The sequence below is a fragment of the Bufo bufo genome, chromosome 1 (genome assembly GCF_905171765.1).
Source record: "Bufo bufo chromosome 1, aBufBuf1.1, whole genome shotgun sequence".
In the NCBI taxonomy this organism is placed as follows: Eukaryota; Metazoa; Chordata; class Amphibia; order Anura; family Bufonidae; genus Bufo; species Bufo bufo.
In genome coordinates, this window is record NC_053389.1 from 756,119,810 (window position 1) to 756,145,515 (window position 25,706).

General features: G+C 45.0%; 1 protein-coding gene across 2 annotated transcripts in view; it reads left to right on the forward strand.

Moving 5' to 3' along the window:
* Window positions 1-2,873: 2,873 nt before the first annotated feature.
* The window catches only part of ENTPD4 (ectonucleoside triphosphate diphosphohydrolase 4), a 41,523-nt gene continuing 18,690 nt past the window's right edge, over window positions 2,874-25,706 (forward strand). Inside the window, exons 1-8 of one of the 2 annotated variants that reach the window (XM_040414543.1) lie at window positions 2,874-3,038; window positions 5,342-5,452; window positions 8,393-8,590; window positions 10,014-10,219; window positions 18,910-19,060; window positions 19,356-19,459; window positions 19,606-19,665; window positions 19,747-19,901. In XM_040414543.1, coding sequence (XP_040270477.1) covers window positions 5,445-5,452; window positions 8,393-8,590; window positions 10,014-10,219; window positions 18,910-19,060; window positions 19,356-19,459; window positions 19,606-19,665; window positions 19,747-19,901 — 882 coding nt within the window. In that variant the 5' untranslated portion in view covers window positions 2,874-3,038; window positions 5,342-5,444. The remainder of the gene's footprint in view (window positions 3,039-5,341; window positions 5,453-8,392; window positions 8,591-10,013; window positions 10,220-18,909; window positions 19,061-19,355; window positions 19,460-19,605; window positions 19,666-19,746; window positions 19,902-25,706) is intronic. The other variant, XM_040414544.1, reaches the window with a different exon arrangement.

The following is a 25,706-nucleotide window of genomic DNA, read 5'->3' on the forward strand; positions in this document are numbered from 1 at the left end:
TTTTATGAATACTTATTTTTACCACTGTCATGAAGTACAATATGTGACGAGAAAACAATCGCAGAATGGCCTGTATAAGTAAAAGCGTTTTAAAGTTATCACCACATAAAGTGACACATGTCAGATTTGCAAAAAATGGCCTGGGCAGGAAGGTGAAAACAGGCCCAGGGTTGAAGGGGTTAATAGCTTTCTGTCCTGCATTCTTTATATACTCTGACAGTATTAGGACCTTCTTACATGATTTCATAGAGTAGTTTGTCACCCTTAGGCCTCTTTCACACGGCCGTTTTTTTTTTCCCGTTTACTGGCCGTTTTTTGCGGTCCGTATACGGAACCATTGATTTCAATGGGTCCGCAAAAAAAACGGAATGTACTCCGTATGCATTCCGTTTCCGTTTTTCCGTTTTTCCGTTCCGTTTTAACATAGAACATGTCCTATTATTGCCCGCAAATCACAGTCCGTGGCTCCATTCAAGTCAATGGGTCCGCAAAAAAACGGAACACATACGGAAATGCATCCGTATGTCTTCCGTTTCCGTTCCGTTTTTTGCTGAACCATCTATTGAAAATGTTATGCCCAGCCCAATTTTATCTATGTAATTACTGTATACTGTATATGCCATACGGAAAAACGGAACGGAAAAACGGAACAGAAACGGAAACACAACGGAAACAAAAAACGGAACAACGGATCCGTGAAAAACGGATCGCAAAACACTGAAAAAGCCATACGGTCGTGTGCAATAGGCCTTAGGCTCAGGCTATACTGTGATCATGGCTGCGGCACTTGTCATATGACCAATGATCGCTGTGTAAGATAATACATCCGGCAGCATCCGTTATGAACGGATACGGTTGTATTATCTCTAAAATAGCCATGACGGATCCGACACTAAAACCATTGTAAGTCAATGGGGGACGGATCCGTTTTCTTTTGTGTCCGAGAAAACGGATCCGGCACCATTGACTTACATTGTATTTCATGCCGGATCCATTTTCTCGGACACAAAAGAAAACGGATCCGTCCCCCATTAACTTACAATGGTTTTAGTGTCGGATCCGTCATGGCTATTTTAGAGATAATACAACCGTATCCGTTCATAACGGATGCTGCCGGTTGTATTACCTTAACAGAAGCGTTTTTGCTGATCCATGACGGATCCTGAAAAAACGCAGATGTGAAAGTAGCCAAAAACTTTTTTTTTTTCCTACTTTTTATTTTAGGCTACGTCTACACAACGACATTTGTCGCGCGACACTTTGTTGCACTAATGTCGCGCGACAATTTTTATAATGGCAGTCTATGTTGTCGCACTGCAACATGCAACATGCTGCGACTGCGACGCAACAGTTGCAGAAAATCCATTTGAGATGGATTTTTCTGCGACTGTTGCGTCGCAGTCGCAGCATGTTGCAGTGCGACACCATAGACTACCATTATAAAAATTGTCGCGCGACATTAGTGCAACAAAATGTTGCGCTACAAATGTTGCAGTGTAGTTGCGCCCTATCTGTCGTGCGACAAATGTCGTCGTGTAGACGTAGCCTTAGTCCTAATCTGGGACTTCAACTTTTGAGGGTCTGATGCCTGTTTCAGTGAAGTACATTACATGCTGTACATTACATGGCAGGCCTGGAGGCCTTCGTAATGCAAAAAAAATAGAACGTCCTATTCTTGTCCGTTTTAGGCATTGTTACAATGGATCCGCAAATTATTTTTTTTTGTGAATCCGCAAATTGTGGACCGCAAAACACATACATTCGTGTGCATGTATCCTTATTCTGAGACGTACAGTTTTTATCTCTGATCTCCTGACCTCATAAGCACTAATTTGAGCCATATACCTAGCAATTTGATAAGAATTTAGCTATAATGAGTGTGTAAGGCCTGTTTCACACGGTCGGTATAATTCTGGCAGAGAACAACCTGGCGGAGCTCTCTGGATCCGGCATTGCTGGACGTTACCGGAATCCCCACTGGCTCCATTGACTATAATGGGGTCGGCGGAGATCTGGCCACTACCTGGCAAATATGCCATGATTCGGCCGGACAAATACCGCTACACCCGTGATAAAAGTCGCGCCCATTACAATAAATTTGATTTTGTAACATACTTACTATTAAATATCACAAAACATTATTTGCCATCCCTGTATTCACGATAACCTGTACAATATAGTGAACATATTGGGGGTCATTTATTAAAGGTCGCCTGGCATAAAAATAGTCGCAAAGGGCATTTTTGCGATTTATTTTTACGCCCACAGGCGTTTTTACGCCAAGTACAACAGATAGGCGGGATTGGGGACGAGCGGGGGCATGCCCTGGGTAGTTTAGGCAACCAGGGGCTTGTGTAGTTTTTCAGACAGGCGCACGCCTCGTCATAAATTAGCCGTATACCACGGCAGAGCATGGAGGACAACTAAGACTGACGTGAAAAGCTGTCTTATTAAATGTCCCCCATTATTCATTGTAGAAATGGCAAAATTTTTCCTTCATTTAACCCATAATAAAAGTTTACTATAATGTGTACAGCAAAATGGCCAGAAGCAAAAAAAAAGTTATGGCTATGAATGGTAGATGGGGGCCCCACGTAGGGCCCTGAAATTCATTTCCTAATGGCAGCACTGTTGATATTCATGGGGGCATTGCAGCATTTTTATTAGGGGCACTTGGCTGGCACTGTTTATCGGGGGGTCATCCTTAGCACTGTACATGGGGCACTCTAGGACTACTACGGCCGCAGCTCACTGCACTCTCACGTCAATCATTAATGGGCAGTCTGCCCATTTCAAAGATGGCGGGGATGGTGACCCGGAATTTCTCCTCAGCATGTAGTCTCGCGAGACGTAGACAGGTGTTCCACGGTTGCTAGGGCCGCCTGGTTACCCGGCCTGTGGCAGGGAGGACGGCCTGCTGGCCGAGAATACACCTCCCCTCACCCCTCCCCGGGAACAGACGTCCACCTGAGCGCGGTGACGTGTCCTTCACACTACGGTGGCGGCTGTCAGCTGTGGGGGAAACGGGGAAGTAACCGGTACGTGTGGTAATGGGGGAGAGGAGGGAGGTGTGTGACAGGAGAGCAGCCATGACGTCTGCTGTCACTTACCGGGAACCGCAGTATAGCTGCCCTGTCATGTGTGTACAGTCCTGTAATGTGTGCCATGTGTGTGTGCAGTGCTGTCATGTGTGTCATATGTGTGTGTGCGCGCAGTCCTGTCATGTGTGTACAGTCCTGTGTAGTGTGTCAGACGTGTGTACAGTCCTGTTATGTGTGCCATGTGTGTGTGCAGTGCTGTCATGTGTGTACAGTCTTGTCATGTGTGTCATATGTGTGTGTGCGCAGTCCTGTCATGTGTGTACAGTGCTGTAATGTGTGCCATGTGTGTGTGTACAGCCCTGTCATGTGTGTACAGTCCTGTAATGTGTGCCATGTGTGTGTGCAGTGCTGTCATGTGTGTACAGTCCTGTCATGTGTGTCAAATGTGTGTGTGCGCGCAGTCCTGTCATGTGTGTACAGTCCTGTCATGTGTGCCATCCTGTCATGTGTGTACAGGCCGGTGTAGTGTGTCAGACGTGTGTACAGTCCTGTAATATGTGTCATATGTGTGTGCAGCCCTGTCATGTGTGTACAGGCCGGTGTAGTATGTCAGACGTGTGTACAGTCCTGTGTAGTGTGTCAGACGTGTGTACAGTCCTATGTAGTGTGTCAGACGTGTGTACAGTCCTGTGTAGTGTGTCAGACGTGTGTACAGTCCGGTGTAGTGTGTCAGACGTGTGTACAGTCCGGTGTAGTGTGTCAGACGTGTGTACAGTCCGGTGTAGTGTGTCAGACGTGTGTACAGTCCGGTGTAGTGTGTCAGACGTGTGTACAGTCCGGTGTAGTGTGTCAGACGTGTGTACAGTCCGGTGTAGTGTGTCAGACGTGTGTACAGGCCGGTGTAGTGTGTCAGACGTGTGTACAGTCCTGTGTAGTGTGTCAGACGTGTGTACAGTCCTGTGTAGTGTGTCAGACGTGTGTACAGGCCGGTGTAGTGTGTCAGACCTGTGTACAGGCCGGTGTAGTGTGTCAGACGTGTGTACAGGCCGGTGTCGTGTGTCAGACGTGTGTACAGGCCGGTGTGGTGTGTCAGACGTGTGTACAGGCCGGTGTGGTGTGTCAGACGTGTGTACAGGCCGGTGTGGTGTGTCAGACGTGTGTACAGGCCGGTGTCGTGTGTCAGACGTGTGTACAGGCCGGTGTCGGTGTGTCAGACGTGTGTACAGGCCGGTGTGGTGTGTCAGACGTGTGTACAGGCCGGTGTGGTGTGTCAGACGTGTGTACAGGCCGGTGTGGTGTGTCAGACGTGTGTACAGGCCGGTGTCGTGTGTCAGACGTGTGTACAGGCCGGTGTCGTGTGTCAGACGTGTGTACAGGCCGGTGTCGTGTGTCAGACGTGTGTACAGGCCGGTGTCGTGTGTCAGACGTGTGTACAGGCCGGTGTGGTGTGTCAGACGTGTGTACAGGCCGGTGTGGTGTGTCAGACGTGTGTACAGGCCGGTGTGGTGTGTCAGACGTGTGTACAGGCCGGTGTGGTGTGTCAGACGTGTGTACAGGCCGGTGTAGTGTGTTGGTAATGGCCACAAAATGATGCAGGTAATCGGCAGTCTTACCCATTACACGGTGCAGTCTATGGTAGGTCATCAGTATCAGAGTGGTGGGGGTCTGACACCCGGCACCCACGCCAATCAGCTCTTTGAAAAGTCTGTGGCACTCCGGTGAGCGCTGGCGTCACGTTCATCGGTCACATGGTCTAGGTGCAGCTTAGTCTCGTTCAAGTTAAGGGTCCTGAGCTGCAGTACCAAGCACAGAGTCAGACCACCACCAATCAGATATTAATCCATATTAAACACCTGGAAAACCCCTTTAAGGCTGTGTTTACGTTGCCTTTGTGTTGATTTTTAGGGATGTGCTAGTACCATGATGACATTGCAGAGGCGATTACTACACATTTCACCTGTTAGGCTGCACAGTCGCGGTAATAACACGTGGCACTTTTGGATACATGTTCCAAAAGCAATGTGTAATCCCGGCCTAAGACCTGTCCAAGAAATGTTACCAGTGTGTTCGCTGCACGGACTAGTCAGATCCTCATCATCTGTAAGTAGACAATGAAGGTTCCCATTCGATGACTTAAAGCAGAGATGTTGAAAACACCACGTGATAGATCGGGATTAATAGTAAATGCCACAGTTTTTCATTGTTTCATAAGCTGTGATACCAGAAAACTATGGTATTCTGACAACGGTGGATTACCCAGAAGCCCCTGTATAACACCGCTGTCTGTGCTTCCTGTGCAGGTAGAGAAGATGGGGGACGCTTCAGTGGAAGAAATCCGGTAGCAAAGCAGCAATTATGGGGTGAATGTGGTTCCCGTTCTGCTGATCTTAACCTAAGTCCAAAATGGGAAGGTGAGTAATCCAACCTGAGGAACACACATGGTCAGTGTATAAGGGGCAGGAACCGAGGAACACACATGGTCAGTGTATAAGGGGCAGGAACCGAGGAACATATGTGGTCAGTGTATAAGGGGCAGGAACCGAGGAACATATAGGGTCAGTGTATAAGGGGCAGGAACCGAGGAACATATAGGGTCAGTGTATAAGGGGCAGGAACCGAGGAACATATGTGGTCAGTGTATAAGGGGCAGTAACCGAGGAGCATATAGGGTCAGTGTATAAGGGGCAGGAACCGAGGAGCATATAGGGTCAGTGTATAAGGGGCAGGAACCGAGGAGCATATAGGGTCAGTGTATAAGGGGCAGGAACTGAGGAACATATAGGGTCAGTGTATAAGGGGCAGGGACCGAGGAGCATATAGGGTCAGTGTATAAGGGGCAGGAACCGAGGAACATATAGGGTCAGTGTATAAGGGGCAGGAACCGAGGAGCATATAGGGTCAGTGTATAAGGGGCAGGAACCGAGGAACATATAGGGTCAGTGTATAAGGGGCAGGAACCGAGGAACATATAGGGTCAGTGTATAAGGGGCAGGAACCGAGGAGCATATAGGGTCAGTGTATAAGGGGCAGGAACCGAGGAACATATAGGGTCAGTGTATAAGGGGCAGGAACCGAGGAACATATAGGTCCCTTTCAGACAAGTGGGTTCCATACTCCGGACTCGCAGCATGAGTATGCAGCAGCTCCCGTCCTGACCTCTCAGAACTGCCGGGGTCGAATAGCATTATATTGATTTATGATGCTATGTAACCCTTAGGCCTCTTAAGACGGGCGTTGCGGGAACACGCGCGATTTTTCCACGCGAGTGCAAAACATTGTAATGCGTTTTGCACTTGCGTGAGAAAAATCGCGCATGTTTGGTACCCAAACCCGAACTTCTTCACAGAAGTTCGGGCTTGGGATCGGTGTTCTGTAGATTGTATTATTTTCCCTTATAACATGGTTATAACGGAAAATAATAGCATTCTGAATACAGAATGCATAGTAAAATAGCGCTGGAGGGGTTAAAAAATAAAATAATTTAACTCACCTTAATCCACTTGATCGCGAAGGTGGCATCTCTTCTGTCTTCATCTTAGCTGTGTGCAGCAACAGGACCTGTGGTGACGTCACTCCGGTCATCACATGGTCCATCACATGATCCATCACCATGGTAAAAGATCATGTGATGACCGGAGTGACGGAACCACAGGTCCTGTTGCTGCACACAGCAAAGAAAGAAGACAGAACAAATGCCGGCTCCGCGATCAAGTGGATTAAGGTGAGTTAAATTATTATTTTTTAAAAATTAACCCCTCCAGCCCTATTGTACTATGCATTCTGTATTCAGGATGCTATTATTTTCCCTTATAACCATGTTATAAGGGAAAATAATAATGATCGGGTCTCCATCCCGATCGTCTCCTAGCAACCGTGCGTGAAAATCGCACCGCATCCGCACTTGCTTACTTGATTTTCACGCAACCCCATTCATTTCTATGGGGCCTGCGTTACGTGAAAAACGCACAAAATAGAGCATGCTGCGATTTTCACGCAACGCACAAGTGATGCGTGAAAATCACCGCTCATGTGAACAGCCCCATAGAAATGAATGGGTCAGGATTCAGTGCAGGTGCAATGCGTTCAACTCACGCATCGCATCCGCGCGGAATACTCGCCCGTGTGAAAGGGGCCTTACAGTTCTGGAATGTATTGGATAACACCAACAGCATTACGTCAGTGTTACATTCCAGAACTGTAAGGTTTACATAGCATCATAAATCAATGCTTTTCGACCCCGGTAGTGCTGGGAGGTCAGGACGGGAGCTGCTGCATACTCACGCTGCGAGTCCGGAGTATGGAACCCACTCGTCTGAAAGGGGCCTATATGTTCAGTGTATAAGGGGCAGGAACTGAGGCAAATCATAAAACGGGTGAGAGTACAGGTAATCACAAGATCACAGATCAAACTTGCAATGAAAAAATAATAAAAATTTGTAGGAGGTGAAATCACAAGACTTTTGCATGATGTCACATCCTGGTGGCATGTCCTACTTAGCATTAACCAGTTCAAGACCAGGCCATTATTTTTATTTATTTTTTATAAGAGGGTGAGGCCTGTTTTTCACATTTTTTAATAGCACAGAGTGCATCTAGGATACTTTTTTAAACTGAATCTGTCCCCACAAACCTCCATAGTAATCCAAGTGAAGTGTCCGATGTGCGCAGGACACAGAGCCAAGGAAGAATAATGTAATCCCTCCTGCCTGTCCTTGCGCCTGCGCCGGTTTCTGAAATACAGTCCTGATGCTTGCCATGGACTTCAGCCCAGGCAAGCAGTAGGACTGTACTGCGCATACACCGACTCCCAAAGTGCCGGCATACACGCGAGAGCACAGGCAAAATGACATCTCCCCTGCCCTGGCCCTGTCGCTCAAAGCTGGGGGAGAGGGAGGGGGCAGGGCAGACAGAAATAAGGAGCACTGCTTTCGGTGCAGTGAGGTGCAACGGTGACACCCTCATTGCACCAAACAGCAAATTTGCATGTCACGAAATCAAGGAATGCGGGCAGTGATCAGGATAAGGGAAATATCAGCTGAATCGGGAGACCTGCGCACATCTGACACAACTTGGATTACTATCGAGGTGTTTGGTGACAGATTCTGAGGGTCCTGAGCTATTAGGACATATGGACCGGAGTTGTCCTGATGGTATAATGGGGCAGAATTTTTTAAAATTTTGTTTAGAGCAAAAGTGGATCAGTTTACCCATTGCAAACAATCTCTCATTTTTTAAAGAGACCTATGGCATAGAATATCATCATTTTTCCTTGTATTAGTCTTGATGACTGTACCCAAAAAACGTCCGCCACATCATTCATTCACCACCACGTGTATTTTGTTTGCTTCCAGGCTTAGCATATCCTGCCTCGTTCCTGCTTCCTGGCACTTTAGCATATCCCCTGGTGGGTGCCCTCGTGCCCTAAATACCACTCTGCGGCAGCTGGTGATTATCGGTACTGTGGTGGGCATTCTCTTATTTCTGATCTACTCTCTGCTGCTGGTCAGGACGAAGTACAGTCGTTCTCAGCGAGACCGAAAATATCACAGGTAAGATACTGTAAGTGGGGCAGGGGAATCCACACCGACCCCTGTCTCAGTGATACTCTGGTCCATGGAAAACTGGTTTGCCTAGGGCTTATGCTTTCCGCTCATACTAATTATCAGTGCAGTAGCCTTCTTGTAAGGCCTCATGCACACGGCCGTAGTTTTGGTCCACATCCGAGCCGCAGCTTTGGCGGCTCGGGTGCGGACCCATTCACTTCAGTGGGGCCGCAAAAGATGCGTACAGCACTCCGTGTGCTGTCCGCATCCGTTGCTCCGTGCCGTGCCCCTGCAAAAAAAAATATATAACCTGTCCAATTCTTGTCCGCGCTTTGCGGACAAGAATAGGCAGTTATATTAAAGGCTGTCCGTGCCGTTCCGCAAATTGCGGAACGCACACAGACGCCATCCGTGTTTTGCAGATCCGCGATTTGCGGACTGCAAAACACACAACGGTCGTGTGCATGAGGCCTAATGGCGTCATGCCATCTCTTCTGCCTATAATACTTATCTACTTAAAGAGGACCTTTCACCGATTATGACAATGTGAACTAACTATACAGACATGTAGAGCAGCGCCCGGGGATCTCACTGCACTTACTATTATCCCTGGGCGCCGCTCCATTCTCCTGCTATGCCCTCCGGTATCTCCGCTCACTAAGTTGTGGTAGGCGGAGTCTTCCCTTGTTCTGCTGTAACGCTGGCCAATCGCAGCGCAGAGCTCACAGCCTGGGAGAAAATAACCTCCCAGGCTGTGAGCTCTGCGATTGGCCAGCGCTACAGCAGAACAAGGGCAGACTCCGCCTACCACAACTTAGTGACTGAAATCTCCGCCTACTATAACTTACTGAGCGAAGATACCGGAGGGCATAGCGGGAGAACGGAGCGGCGCCCAGGGATAATAGTAAGTGCAGTGAGATCCCCGGGCGCCGCTCTCCATGTCTGTATAGTTAGTTCACATTGTCATAATCGGTGAAAGGTCCTCTTTAAAGTAACAAAAAATTGACGTCTGCTATTACACCCCCTTCTCCAGTGAGTGAGAGCAAAAAAAAAAAAAAAAAGTTTAAATATTAACCACTGTAGTATGAATTAAAGGGCTTTTTAGGATTAGAAAAAAAAACTGCCCCCCCATCCCAAAAAAACAAAAAACAAAAAAACACCAATTTTGTCCATAGGCTGTATCTGGTATTGCAGCTTAGCCCCATTTGCTTTAGTGGACCATAGCTGCAATACCATGCATATTTCATGAACAAGATGGTTCTGTTTTTTCTTCAAGGGTGGGGCGGTTGGCAGACCTTTTTTTTTTTTCTCCTCTTCAAGCTGGAAACCCCTTCTCTAAATATAAAGAATATGTCTAATGCTCATGAATACTGACCATACATTTCTGTATGTGGACTGTACTTGAGGCTTCCCTATGTCTGCCGTTCAGGTATCTGGCTCGTGTTACTGATATGGAAGCCACCGACACAGGCAATCCCAATATTAACTATGGAGTGGTGGTGGACTGTGGAAGCAGCGGGTCACGGATATTTGTATACTGCTGGCCCCGACACAATGGCAATCCCCATGACCTGCTGGATATAAAGCAAATGAGAGACCAGAACAGAAAGACTGTGGTGATGAAGATCAAACCAGGTACTGACCGTAGTGGTAAGAGTGTGGGGGGCTACATGTGACTTACCTTCACTATACTAGTGGAGACCATACACATTGGATAAAAAAAAAATTCCTGCGTAATTAGCCGGTTTGTCAGAATTTATAATGTGTAGGGGGGGCTTCCCGACTCCAGCTGAAAATGTCAAGAGGAGGAAGAATCGGACGTGTTAGATTTCAAGATGTCCATTCTCCTAAGCTGCTGCAGGAGGGTCTGGCAGAGGATTATTCCCCCAAGGGCTCATTCACACGGCCATATTTTTCTACACGCATCTGTTCTGCAATTCTGCGGATCGGATGCAGACCCATTCATTTTAATGGGGGCCGCAAAAGATGCAACACGCCGTGTGCTGTCCGCATCTGCACATCCGTTCTGCTGCCCTGCAAAAAAAAGATAGAACATGTCCTATTCTTGTCCTTTTTGCGGACAAGAACAGGCATTTCTGTCATAGGGCAGGAAGTTCCAAACCGCAAAATGCAGAATGCACATGGCCGGTATCTGTGTTTTGTGGATCTGCTATTTGCGGTCCACAAAAACAGATATGGTTGTGTGAATAAGCCCTAAGTAAAGCAGGGTAGCTCTTGATCTGTAGGACAGTGGATTACCCGCAAAGTACCGATCCTCTGAGGCTTAAATGGAAACCTACCAAAATTCTGAAGTCTATTTGGTTTCTGTAAAATTATCAGTTCTAATCTGCAGGCCTTCTGTATTAAGACATTAATGACTGTATTACACTGCCTGATTTTTCGCCAGTATGAACGCTCGTTAGCGATCATCTTGCAGTGTAATACTGCCGCTTGTTGCCTGATAAACAAGTAAACCCTCAATCATCGGGCGATCCAACTCTTTTGACATGTTAAAACATTATTGTTTGCAGGTGGCAGATGTTGGTGTCTAATCACGATCTGCTGCCGGCAAACCACTATACAGCATTGGGGCGAGCGATGGCATAAGCGTTCGCTCCTCCCCATACTGAGGAGGAGATCGCTGCACGTAATAGCAGTGGTCTCCTCCTCTAGCGAGCAGGCGATTGCCGGAAAGGAACACTTCCCTCCCGACAATCATCTGCCACATAGGGCTGTGTAAGGCTGCGTTCACACGGGCGAGATTTCCGCGCGGGTGCAATGCGGTAGGTGAACGCATTGCACCCGCACTGAATCTGGACCCATTCATTTCAATGGGGCTGTTCAGATGAGCGAGGATTTTCACGCATCACTTATGCGTTGCGTGAAAATCGCAGCATGCTCTATATTCTGCGTTTTTCACGCAACGCAGGCCCCATAGAAGTGAATGGGGTTGCGTGAAAATCGCAAGCATCCGCAAGCAAGTGCGGATGCGGTGCGATTTTCACGCATGGTTGCTAGGTGACAGTCTATACACTGTATTATTTTCCCTTATAACATGGTTATAAGGGAAAATAATAGCATTCTGAATACAGAATGCTTAGTAGGTGATCAATTGAGGGTTAAAAAATAAAAAAAATTAACTCACCTTCTCCTCTTGTTCGCGTAGTTCTCCCGGTCTTTAGTTCTTTAAAAGATGAACTATGGGCTAAAGGACCTTTGGTGACGTCAGATCACATGCTCCAATCACATGGTCCTCAGGATAGGTCATCAGTATCAGATTGGCGGGGGTCTGACACGCGGCACCCCTGCTGATCAGCTGTATGATGAGGCTGTGACACTCCAGTGAGCGCCGCAGATTACCAACCACAGAGCCGTACATTAGATAGCAGCCAGGCTTTGTATTGCATGTCAGCTCCATTCACTTGAATGGGACTGAGCTGCACATAGGCCATGTGATTGAGGTCCGTAGCTAAAGAGGCTGCAGCACTGATTGGCAGGGGTGCCGGGAGTCCTGAGGATAGGCCTTTAATAACAGAATCTCAGAAAACTTTTTCAATGATTGCAACAGTTTTATTTGTTGGACTACCAAAATAATTTTTGCAATGTTTTTACATTACACATTAAATAGCAATATGCAAACTTTCAACAAATAAAATAGGTCCCTTTTTTTGTGTTTTTTTTTTTTATATATAATCTGTATAATTTCATTTAAATAGGGCGATAATGGGGACAGTTTTGGCATGGGGCGTTTTTTCTTTATTTGTATTATTTTTTTTTCACATTTTTAATTTTTTTTCTAACATATTTTTGCACATAATTTGTCCCCCTAGACGCCATTAGAAAACTTCTGGGGGACACTGACACTTTTTTTCCACTGTAACTTGACCAGACCAGCCTTGAGTAGTTTCCAGCAGGCTGCGCCAGAGATGTCAGAATAGCATTGGGATTAAAATGCAGTGATGGGGATAGTGCACTGCATTTTAAAAGGAATCAAAATACTGTCTGTTGTAGTCCCCTTGTGGGACTATTAAGTGGTAAGAAAAAAAGAAAAAAAAACACATTTTTAAAATAAACAAAATTCTATTTACATTTTTTTTTGCTTTTTTCCATTGAAAATATGCTTTTCAATGGAAAAAAAATTGCAGAAAAAAAAATCTCCCCCATATGTTCGGTATTGCCGTGTCTGTAACGACCCGGACTACATAAATATCATGTAAATTATCCCCTACAGTGAACGGCGTAAAAAATAATAATATTTTTTTAAATGACAGAATTGCTAATTTATTCTTAGTTGCCAACAAAAAAACTTAATAACAAGCGAACAAAAAGCGTAATTTACTCCAAAATGATACCATCGAAAAATACAAGTCGTCCCGCAAAAATCAAGCCCTCACACAACTCCATAGAAAGAAAACTAAAAAAGTTATGGGTCTTGGGAAGCAGCGATGCAAAAGCATTTTTTTCTGTTTAAAAAAAGGGGTTTTATTGCCAAAAAGTAGTAAAATGTAAAAAAAAAAAACTATGTATTTGGTATCACTGTAATCGTACTAACCCAGAAAATAAAGATATTATGTTATTTATACCGTAAAATTATAATGTCAAAATGCCGTGGCAGAATTGCTGTTTTTCCCATCTAACTTCAAGAAAGAGTTAATAAAAGTTAATCAGAAAATTATGTGTGCCCCAAAATGGTGCCATTAAAAACTACAACTTTTCCTGCAAAAAACAAGCCCTCAAACGGCTATATAGATGGAAAAATAAAAAAGTTATAGCTCTTGGAACATGACGATGAAAAAAAGGAAGAAAAACGCTTGGTCAGTAAGGCCAAAAACAGGCTGGTCACTAAGGTGCCTCTCACACGGGCGAGTTTTCTGTGCGGGTGCAATACGTGAAGTGAATGCATAGCACCCGCGCTGAATCCGGACCCATTAATTTCTATGGGGCTGTGCACATGCGTTGCATGAAAATCGCAGCATGTTCTATATTCTGCGTTTTTCACGCAGCCCTGGCCCCATAGAAGTGAATTGGGCTGCGTGAAAAACTCATTGCATCCGGAAGCAAGTGCGAATGCAACGCGTTTTTCACTGATGGTTGCTAGGAGATGTTGTTTGTAAACCTTCAGTCTTTTATCACGCGCGTGAAAAACGCATCAAAACGCATTGCACCCGCGTGGAAAAAAACTGAACGCAATTGCAGACAAAACTGACTGAACTTGCTTGCAAAATGGTGCGAGTTTCACTGAACGCATCCGGAGCCAATCTGTCACACTTGTGTGAAAGAGGCCTAAGGGGTTAAAATAGTTTTTTGGATATTGTAATGGGTTCCTACAGTCACCAACCCCTTGTTTGGAGCATGCATTCTGACGCATTGTGGCGTTTACACAGAGCGGACATTTTCATTGTCAATTTAACCCCTCTCAAAACCATGAAATAACTAGTGAAAATCTGCAAAATAAGCTGACCTGCCACGGATTTTAAAATCTGCACCGCATGTGCACAGATGAACAGTTTCCACAGGGCATGGATGGGTTAAAATCTCTTGTACTTTGCTGGTGCTGTGTTGTGCTGCCGATGTCATATGCTGTGTGAGCATGCAGCCCATATGCTTTTCTGTATGTGTTCAGTATATAACTTTGTCACGGGAGGTTGACTAAAGACAGAATTCCTGTACAGTACCCCTTATTATTAGGCAGTACCTCTGTTGGGGCACTAGGTGGTGCTGCTGTTCACTTTACATCATATCATACTCCTATCATATGTACAGATACGTGATCAGCAACCTTCAGCACTCCAGCTGCAGTGAAACTACAACTCCCAGCATGCACTCTTACTCATCTGTTCTTACAACTCCCATAGAAGTGAAAGGAGGATTCTGGGAGCTGGTAGTTTCAGAACAGCTGGAGTGCCGGAGGTTGCTGATCATGCAGGGCCCGGGACCTATGAAATAAGGGAAGGGAAATACAAGACGAATACAGACGATTTTAATTCATCTCAAGCTTCATAATATTCATCAGTGACCAGAGCCTAGACATCAGACATCCATGGACTCATTGACACAGAGTGCTCATCCTTGGACCGCCTGTTTGTACTGTAATCCATTCTTCAGTAGTTCCTTTGCACGCTCGGGCCAGTGACGGTCACAGCAACCGGTATTCGGATTTATATGAACTGTCTCAAGCTTTTTATTCATTGAAAAGATTTCGAAGGAGAATTATTAAGTCTAAGAGAAAATATTAGTGCATAATGTATGTTGGTGACTAGATGTAGAGATTGACTTGTGGACATTAGAGGTAAGAAATCACAGCAGGTCGTAGTCTCCTGGGAAGCTCTGTCCTTCATTTCTGCACATTCCTGACATACGCATGACTAGCAGTGAGGAATCCCAAACTGACAGGTGACCCTGGAGGCCCCATTACATAGGCCTTTCCTCATTGCCGTGTCTAATGCATCTATTTCTTTAATGCTTCCTTTTAGCTTTTCTGCTATGTCAGGAATGGGAATACAGCAGTAAAGAGGAATTTTCTTTTATGTAGGCGATAATAGGAAATGAGACCCATAACCTGGCCGTACATGTGAAATACTTGTTCACCAGGGGCATAGCTATAGTGGAAGCAGGGGAAGCGGCTGCCCGGGAGGAAGACTGAAAGATTTTATTGTCAGGGTCCCCTCAACAGTGTTATATATGATGACATTATATACAGTGACATGGCATACAGTATATACATGTAAGAAACAGCCGGAGAGGCTGCCGGGTCTCATCTGAGAAGGTGATCTTGACTTCCCACAGGAGTGGGGGTTGCACAGGAGGAGAGGGTTGCTATGAAATTGCTGGGGGGCCCTGTCCAAATACTTGCTGTGGGGCCCAGTCATTTCTAGTTACGCCGCTGTTCGCTGGGACATCTGACAGCGTGACAAGTAAAAGGAAGGAGGGAACGCGTGTGAATCGGAAAAGACTTTGGTACAATAATATATACGGATATAGGTAATGTAAATGTGCCGTAACAATTGGTCTCCGTATTCTAAATGCTAGACTGTTAGAATCCAGGCTAATGGCGAAATTTTATCATTACAGCAGGCTCAGACGCTATGACATTTCTCCACATCCCACCCTGTCATTTGTGGTGAAGGTGTGATAGACGCCATTGGTTTCCAGCACTGTGTGTTCTCTGTCCTTCCTCAGAGCTGTAGTCTGCATTAGGCTGTTTCCTTGTGATACCTGCGTGCTGGACGGGTTCTCCAGCATTACATCTGTCTTCTCTCTGGAGGACCACAGTCAGGCTATAGGGGAGACAGCTCTAATAAGATTTCTTTGTGCATCTGTGGATCTTTCGTGGAAGACAGTATGCAAATGAGCTCTTAGCAAGATCTGCCTCTGATGCCACCTGATGTAAGGCAGCTATCCTATAAGTTAATGTTCAAATCTTTAAATAGGCTTTGAGACATGACTTGGATAATAAATAAGCCAGCATCTCATCTGCAGACAGCTGTTTCAGGGTGTTTGCCCCTCATCAGTGCAGAGCTGACTTAACTGGATGAGAGAGGATTCGGAAAATACTATATCTCCTTATGGAGAGTACCTAGGCCCCTCACCCAGTTAAGCCAATACTCTCTGCTCTGCACTGATAAGGGGATATCACCCCAAAACAGCCGTGTGCAGATGAGATCCTGGCTTAGTTTATATCCAAGTCATGTCCTAAGGCCTTTTTAAAAGGTCGAACACTGACTTATAGGATAGCTGCCTTACCATCTGGTGGCATCAGAGGCAGAGCTTGCTAAGAGCTCATGTGCATGCCCTCTTCCCAGAATTCCAGAGGAGCATGCATGGCCTAGAAGACTCCTCTCGCCGATTAGGTGCGCTCCATAAGGAGATATAGTATTCCCTGGCTCTTTCTTGTCACCTTGAGCCTCTACCGCACTGTAGTAAACCCCCCTCACATAGATTTTCTACCAGCTTTTTATCAGTCTATTTTCTCCATTTCTAGTATAAATTTGTGTTGGTTACCACGTGTTTTTAATTATTTGAAAAGGACTTGAAATGCGTAAGCAGGAACCGTATGTTGACATGGTTTTAATGTAGTACAATAAAGGGATAGTTTTTAATGAGACATTGGACCTATGTGCCATGAGCACCAATCTGTTTTGGTTCTGGTAGATTCCGTCAATGTCTGCAATGTCCAAACGGTCACTTTGTGAACAGGGAGGCTTCACTTACATGCAGAGGTTGAGCTTCCCTATATGTACTGAATGGCGATCCAGTGGTTCATTCCTACCACATAACTAGGCAGGTTTTCTGTTCAGAAGTCTGGCTGACTTTGGAGATGTGCTGACAGTCGTATAAACGTATACCCTGTCTATAGTTGTGTTCAAAATAATAGCAGTCAGACATCACTAACCTGATCAATCACTGTTTTTGGTAGAAATGATATTTCTACATGGCAAATAATTTACTAGCAGGTGTAGTAGAGTAATAGAAACCCAACAGGCCCAACAGTCTTGAGATGCATGCTGCTGATTCTCTGTAATTCAATCACTTATTGAAAGGGGCATGTTCAAAATAATAGCAGTGTGGAGTTCAATGAGTGAGGTCATTCATTCTTTGAATATCAGGTGGCAATTATTGCCCTTATTTAAGGAAGGAAGGCAGCAAATGTTGTACATGCTGGTTACAGTGCATTTATCTCTGACATTCTGAGGAAAATGGGTCGTTCCAGACATTGTTCAGAAGAACAGCGTACCTTGAATAAAAAGTTGATTGGAGAGGGGAAAACATATAAAGAACTGCAGAAAATGATAGGCTGCTCAGCTAAAATGATTGCAAATGCTTTAAAATGGCAACTAAAACCTGAAAGACGTGGAAGAAAGCGAAAAACTACCATTCGAATGGATAGAAGAATAGCCAAAATGGCAAGGACTCAGCCAACAATCAGCTCCAGGAAGACCAAAGAAGGTGTAAAGTTACCTGTGAGTACGGTTACAATTAGAAGACGCCTATGTGAAGCCAAGTTATCTGCAAGAAGCCCCCGCAAAGTCCCACTGGTGAAAGAAGACATGTGCTGAAGAGGTTACAATTTGCCAAAGAGCACATTGACGGTCTAAAGAGACATTCTGTGGACTGATGAAAGTAAGATTGTTCTTTTTGGGTCTAGTGGCCGGAGACAGTTTGTCAGACGACCCCCAAACACTGAATTCCAGCCACAGTACACTGTGAAGACAGTGAAGCATGGTGGCGCAAGCATCATGATATGGGGATGTTTCTCATACTACGGTGTTGGGCCTATTTATCGCATACCAGGGATCATGGATCAGTTTGAATACATCAGAATACTTGAAGAGGTCATCCTGCCTTATGCTGAAGAGGAAATGCCCTTGAAATGGGTGTTCTAACAAGACAACGACCCCAAACACACCAGTAAATGTGCAACATCTTGGTTCCAGACCAAGAAGATTGACGTTATGGAGTGGCCAGCCCAATCCCTGGATCTTAATCCAATAGTAAACTTGTGGGGTGACATCAAAAATGCAGTTTCTGAGGGAAAACCAAGAAATAGAGAAGAACTGTGGAATGTAGTCCAATCATCCTGGGCTGGAATACCTGTTCACAGGGGCCAGAAGGTGGTGACTCCATGTAACACAGATGTCCAGCAGTTCTCAGAAACAGGGGTTATACAACTAAATATTAGTGAAGTGATTCAAAGGAAAGCTAAATCTTCAAACATTTTTCAGTTTATATAGTGAATGTTTGAGTTTGTAAAGAAGAATACAAACACTGCTATTTTTTTGAACAGTCTAATATTCACTTTTCTTCAATTTTTTTAGAGGAACAACACAAATTTGATATTTTTCTTCATGTTTTGATTTGGAATAGAATGTGTAGTGTTCCCAATCCATTTGTGTGTATGGAAATAAAAGCTATTAGAAGGATTTTGAGCTTTATTCACTTTTTTAAACACACTGCTATTATTTTGAACACAACTGTATAGTATAGAAAATAAGTATCTTGTGAAGACTAGGACCCACACCAATCCTGAGGACTGCCTTTCCAGCTGGATGGAGCATGATCGGGCGTGCTGCTGCGCCTCCATCCATTCTGTATGGGATTGCTGTGCGCTGTGCTCTACTCTCTCCTGCACTCCACCACTCCATTCATTGGGGGAATTCAGGACCACTATTTGTATGATTGGTGGGGGTCCCAGTGCTAGAACACTGATAAGATACTTCTTCCCTATCCTGCGGCGAACCACTTTAAATTCTATTATCTGGCATATGTTCCAGACTACATGAAATCAGGTACCAGACATGTCTCACCATCCAACTCTCTCTTTCTAGGTATTTCAGAGCTTGCCACCACCCCAGAGAAAGCCAGCGACTACATCTCTCCTCTGCTGAACTTCGCCGCTAGCCATATTCCCAGGGAAAAGCACAAAGAGACCCCCCTATATATTCTGTGCACAGCAGGGCTCCGAATCCTGACTGAGAGGTGAGATGTCCCTCAGGGACAAACCTGCATCCTTTCTAACCTCGTGTCGTAACCTATTTCTCTGGCATCAGGCTTCACTTCAAACCACACATGGCTTGACATCTTGCATGGGTATGGAACTGGTCATTGGTGGTTCACCAGAAATCTGCTGGTAAAAATAGCATCACTCGGGCAGTGTTATGTACATCTGTAGACCTCGGCACTTGTGTGGTTTGGCATCTGAAATGTTTCTGCCTACGTTTGCTGACCCACAGCGTACGTACGAACATGTACTTAGTGCACTTGTTTGTTTCAGCCAGCAGGAGGCCATACTTGAAGATCTCCGGACAGATATCCCAGTACACCATGACTTTCTTTTCTCAGACTCCCATGCAGAAGTCATCTCTGGAAAACAGGAAGGTATGTCACATGACCCAGACGGTAGGGACCTCTAAAGAGGGGGCATTTTGGGCCATGCTGCCATTTTTGTTATATTATTATTATATTGTAATAGATGTACCGTGCATATTACTTTGTGCCTCACATGAATTTGTTGGATTTTGTAGGAGTGTACGCCTGGATTGGCATCAATTTTGTTCTCGGTCGCTTTGATCACATAGAAGATGGTGAGGACATTTTGTGTGTGGCGGATTCCTCCTAGAGTCATTACTTTCTCTTTGCTTACATGTCACTTTTGGTCCCCACAGAAGATGAAGCAGTGGTGGAGGTGAATGTACCCGGAAGTGATAAAAAGGATGCCATACTACGCAAGCGCACAGCTGGCATTTTGGACATGGGTGGAGTCTCCACTCAGATCGCATATGAAGTACCTAAAAGTGTAAGCTTTGCCTCCTCTCAGCAGGTCATTATCAGTAATACTTTTACTTTTTTTAATTTGTTTTTATTTGGCTTCTTATTTAGTTGATATCCGCTTCCACTAATCCAAGTAATGGTCACCATCTGGGACATTAATGGTGGGTCCACATAGGATGGCCTCACAAGAGCTATATCATCAAATGCATGTTTGCCTTTTTCTTTTTAAATACACATGTGAGTTTTGAATGTATATTATATAAAGTTGACACATCCCATACAAAGAGGGTACATAGGAAAAAATATTCCCTGTGACTAGTGGTTGTGTTGTGTGAAGTCTGGCAAGCATGCACACGCCATTCAAAATGTATGGGATTGACCAAGCTAGCCGAATGCAGCGCTCCTTTCAAAGTTAGCACTGCGACTGTGCAGTAAGGTGGACGGGGGCCCCCAGGGATCACACACTTTGTGGATAGGAGATAAATATGAATTGTGGGAAAAATCCTTTAAAGCGCCTCGTCACCCAGATCAACCCTACCCTGTCAGACATATAGCCTGGTAGGGTTGATGACTCTGATAAAACTATACCGGTCTGGTAGGGTAGGGTTGATCCTGGTGACAAATCCGCATTAACCAAGCAAGGTATGTGTAGTGAATGGGGGGGGGAGTAAGCTGCTGCCAGACACCTTTTGGAAGTGGCTTACCTTCTGGGAATAAAACGATTGGGCAGTTGAAATACAATGTGTCTGATCCTTATCTACCCTGACAGGAGCCTCCCGTACACCTTAGATGGTTGGCCGAACCAACTGAGTAACCAACTAGGCGGGCTTGGACAACCTAGATCTACAGTGTATGGACAACTAGATTGCAAGGTCACATTGCTACAGCTGAAGTAACAATTACAAATGTTGTCACATTACTGCGCATGAAATGTGACCACTTTAGCACAAATCCAGATCTGCTGCATCCAATTGAAGTCATGTCGCCCTTTTTTTAGTGTGTAATAGGTATTGCAATTCCGAAATTGCACACAACACTCGGGCAGTTCTCACCATAAGATAGTTGTGCGACTGTTGCGTGCACATTTTTTGGTCACCTAGCCTTATGTGCCTGTGACCTACTCCTTCCATATTGTAGATCCTCTGGCACAGCTGGTGTTTTAGGTTTTATGCCCCTTTGTGGTTGATCAGTTGGATCCATAGGTGGGCGTTACTTCCTCTATATTTTATTCTGTAGGGCGTCAGGCCCCTTCAGAGAACACTGTGCAATATCTAATTACAGGGACCGCAGTATTTCATGCTGGCAAACAATCAGGAGGTCAGTTTAGAAAATTAGAGGTCAATTTAGAAAACCAAGACCCTTTTATGCTGAATACATGACATTGCATCGTGCACACTGTCATTATGTCTTTTCATGATAACTGTTCTACTGGCTGCCCTATTACACGGGCTGAAGGCGCCAGGAATGAACTTGCAGTACGAACGTTTTTCCTGATCATTGCCTGTTTGTTAGCTGCATACATGCGGCAATGTTGGGGGGGGGGCTATATTAGAATGGATGATCGCAACTACGATCGTTCATCCCCATACATATCCATTGTTTATCAGCAGCACAGTTAACTCTTTGTGGCAGAACAGCTCAATATTTTTAATGAAGGCCAATTGAAAATATGATTTTTAGCTTAAAAAATTAGTAAAATGCAATCATAATACAGAAATTGCCCCCAAAGGTGTACATAGCCTTTAAGCTGTCTGTCAGACCTTTCGTATCAAAGAACACAATAGTCATCCTCTGCTCGGCCTCAAATAGCTGTCAACAGGGAGCAACAGGTTGTAATGAACTGCACAATAAGCAGGGCGATGAAGTTATTTGATTCTTGTATGGACTATATACAAGAGCAGGTGTCTGGCTGGGGAGGCTTTGTCTAAGGAAAAAGTGACTGATTTCATGGGATGATCGTTCAGTGCAATAACTACAACTAAACCTGGCGGAGACTTGCCCCAATGTTGGTATACTGACAATGACTTCTAGAAATGAGATCCTAATAATGTACATGTGGAAAAGCACTAAATCTTAAGCAAACAATTGGTTTAGTAATTAATACAAAGCCTTCACATACTTATCGCTGCTGCACTGTTTGCTCTTTCTTCTGTATGACGCATTCATACCTATGTAAAGTATTCCACGTATACTGCGTCACCCTGTTATAGAGTGAGACATAATTTAAAATACTTATGCAGGTGGTCCCCGAACCCTCGTACTCTACTCTACGTACTCTAACCTTAATAACCTTCCATCTGTGTAAACCCCATGATGTTCAGGACTTGATCCACAAAGTGAAAGATTGCCCCGCAAGGTGTAAATTGTTGAGAGGCAGCCACCGTTTTTTCTTCCACCAGCCATCCATATTACTGAAGGCACACTTTACCCTCTCGGTCAACAATTCTGCAACACCCCTCCAGCTTTGAGGAGGCTCATATATAACATGGCATTACTGACATTGCCTACAGTACTTACAGGTGAAACTCGAAAAATTAGAATATCGTACAAAATTCATTTATTTCAGTAATGCAACTTAGGCTACATGCACACGACCGTATGTGTTTTGCGGTCCGCAAATTGCGGATCCGGAAAAAGAAACGGATGACATCCGTATGCCATCCGTTTTTTTTTGCGGATCCATTGTAACAATGCCTATAAGGGACAAAAATAGGACATGTTCTATTTTTTTTGCAGGGCTACGGAACGGACATACTGATGCGGACAGCACATGGTGTGCTGTCCGCATTTTTTGCGGATCCATTGAAATGAATGGGTCCGCATCCTATTCGCAAAAAAAACGGAAAGGACACGGAAACAAACAACGTACATGTGTGTGTAGCCTAAGGCTAGGTCTATACGACGACGTGTCGCGCGACACATAGGGCACAACTACACTGCAACATGTGTCGCGCGACACATAGGGCACAACTACACTGCAACATGTGTCGCGCGACAATTTTTATAATGGTAGTCTATGGTGTCGCACTGCGACATGCTGCAACTGCGAAGCGACAGTCGCAAAAAATCAATTTGAGATGGATTTTTATGCGACTGTCGCGTTGCAGTCACAGCATGTCGCATTGCGACACCATAGACTATCATTATAAAAATTGTTGCGCGACACATGTCGTCGTGTAGACCTAGCCTAAAAGGTGAAACTAACATGCAAAGCGAGATATTTCAAGCCTTTATTTGTTATAATTTGGATGATTATGGCTTACAGCTTATGAAAACCACAAAGTCGCAATTTTGAGGTCCCCTTTGCTCAGGGGTATGGATTAATTAGCGGACTAGAGTGTGACACTTTGAGTCTAGAATATTGAACCTTTTCGAAAATAATCAAATTTTAAGTTGCATTAAGGCAATTCCTTTGCATTACTGAAATAAATGGACTTTTGCACGATATTCAAATTTTTTGAGTTTCACCTGTATGTGGCAGGTTTGCCACTGCTAAAATACTGGACTTTTTTTTTCTGTTCATTATTCATTTGTATATGAGCTTCATCAATTAAAGGCTACGTACACCTTCAGAGGCAACTTTTTTTTATAGGATTGCAGTTTACAAATTTTGGCCTAAAAATCATTTTTGAAATGTTAACTGTTTGTCTAGCTGTGGCTAGTATTTTTATTTTCACTTTTTGCCGATCATTTAACCACTTAAGGACCACAGGTTTATACCCCCCTAAAGACCAGGCCCTTTTTTACAAATCGGCACTACACTACTTTCACCGTTTATTGCTCGGTCATGCAACTTACCACCCAAATGAATTTTACCTCCTTTTCTTCTCACTAATAGAGCTTTCATTTGGTGGTATTTCATTGCTGCTGACATTTTTACTTTTTTTGTTATTAATCGAAATTTAACGTTTTTTTTGCAAAAAAATGAAATTTTTCACTTTCAGTTGTAAAATTTTGCAAAAAAAACGAGATCCATATAGAAATTTTGCTCTAAATTTATAGTTCTACATGTCTTTGATAAAAAAAAAATGTTTGGGTAAAAAAAAAATGGTTTGGGTAAAAGTTATAGCGTTAACAAACTCTGGTACAAAAATGTGAATTTCCGCTTTTTGAAGCAGCTCTGACTTTCTGAGCACCTGTCATGTTTCCTGAGGTTCTACAATGGCCAGACAGTACCAACACCCCACAAATGACCCCATTTCGGAAAGTACACACCCTAAGGTATTCGCTGATGGGCATAGTGAGTTCATAGAACTTTTTATTTTTTGTCACAAGTTAGCAGAAAATGATGATTTTTTTTTTTTTTTTTCTTACAAAGTCTCATATTCCACTAACTTGTGACAAAAAATAAAAACTTCTATAAACTCACTATGCCCATCACGAAATACCTTGGGGTCTCTTCTTTCCAAAATGGGGTCACTTGTGGGGTAGTTATACTGCCCTGGCATTCTAGGGGCCCAAATGTGTGGTAAGGAGTTTGAAATCAAATTCTGTAAAAAATGACCTGTTAAATCCGAAAGGTGCTCTTTGGAATATGGGCCCCTTTGCCCACCTAGGCTGCAAAAAAGTGTCACACATCTGGTATCTCTGTATTCAGGAGAAGTTGAGGAATGTGTTTTGGGGTGTCATTTTACATATACCCATGCTGGGTGAGATAAATATCTTGGTCAAATGCCAACTTTGTATAAAAAAATGGGAAAAGTTGTCTTTTGTCAAGATATTTCTCTCACCCAGCAGGGGTATATGTAAAATGACACCCCAAAACACATTCCCCACCTTCTCCTGAGTACGGAGATACCAGATGTGTGACACTTTTTTGCAGCCTAGGTGGGCAAAGGGGCCCATATTCCAAAGAGCACCTTTCGGATTTCACCGGTCATTTTTTACAGAATTTGATTTCTCGCCCATATTCCTTGGGGGACACAGGAAACCATGGGTATAGCTCTGCTCCCTAGGAGGCGTGACACTAAGCGAAAGCTGTAAGCCCCTCCTCCATCAGCTATACCCTTCAGCCTGGAGAAGAGACTGCCAGTTTTTGCTTAGTGTCCAAGGAGGCAAGACACCCCCTGCTTATGCAGGGTTGTTTTGCTATGATTTTTTATTTTTACGTTATTTGTTGTTTTTTAATTCGGTTTTTTTCTACCTACAGGGACAACAGAGGCGCATTAGACCCCTCTGTTTCTCCCGGGGTTGAGTTGCGCCAGTGCCGGTAATTCCGCACTGCCGCCTCCCCCACAGAAGACAAGGTGGACCAGGGCAGCCTCGCTCCCCTGCGTCCCGCCAGCTCAGGGTCGCCCGCACGCCAAGTCCCTCCCCCGGCTTCCTGCCACTGCGGTGCCAGGAGCTGAAGGGGCGACCCCCGCTGGATGGACTGAGGGCGAAGACAGCGTATGGTGAGAGTGGCTGCTCCAGCCTCCCCTTCCTCCCTCCCACCGCTGCTACCAACATGGCCACTGCTACATTGTCCAAGGGGACCTCCACTTCACCGCCCAACCCCGGCCCCCCCCCCCCCCCCCCCCATATCGGGACGTTACCGGGCTTAGTTGGAGGGCAGTTTATCTGGGCAAGTCCTAGAACGCTGCCTTACAGGGGACGGCTGCAGACAAGCAAGCCGTCTGCTACATCCAGGCGCGGCGGGAGCCGTTTTTCTTGGCATGAACGGCGCCATTTCATGGCCGGCACTTCAACATCCTTGGGGGTTAAAATCATTTTGCCGCGCGCGCGCGGCTCTGCTTCGGCTTCAGCGCGGCAGAGGGGGGGCGGAGCTTCCTTACACATTCAGCTCCGTGCCGCTGCGCTCCGCTACTTCCGGGTTCATCTCTCTGCCGTGCGATCCTGAAGCCATTCAGCTCCG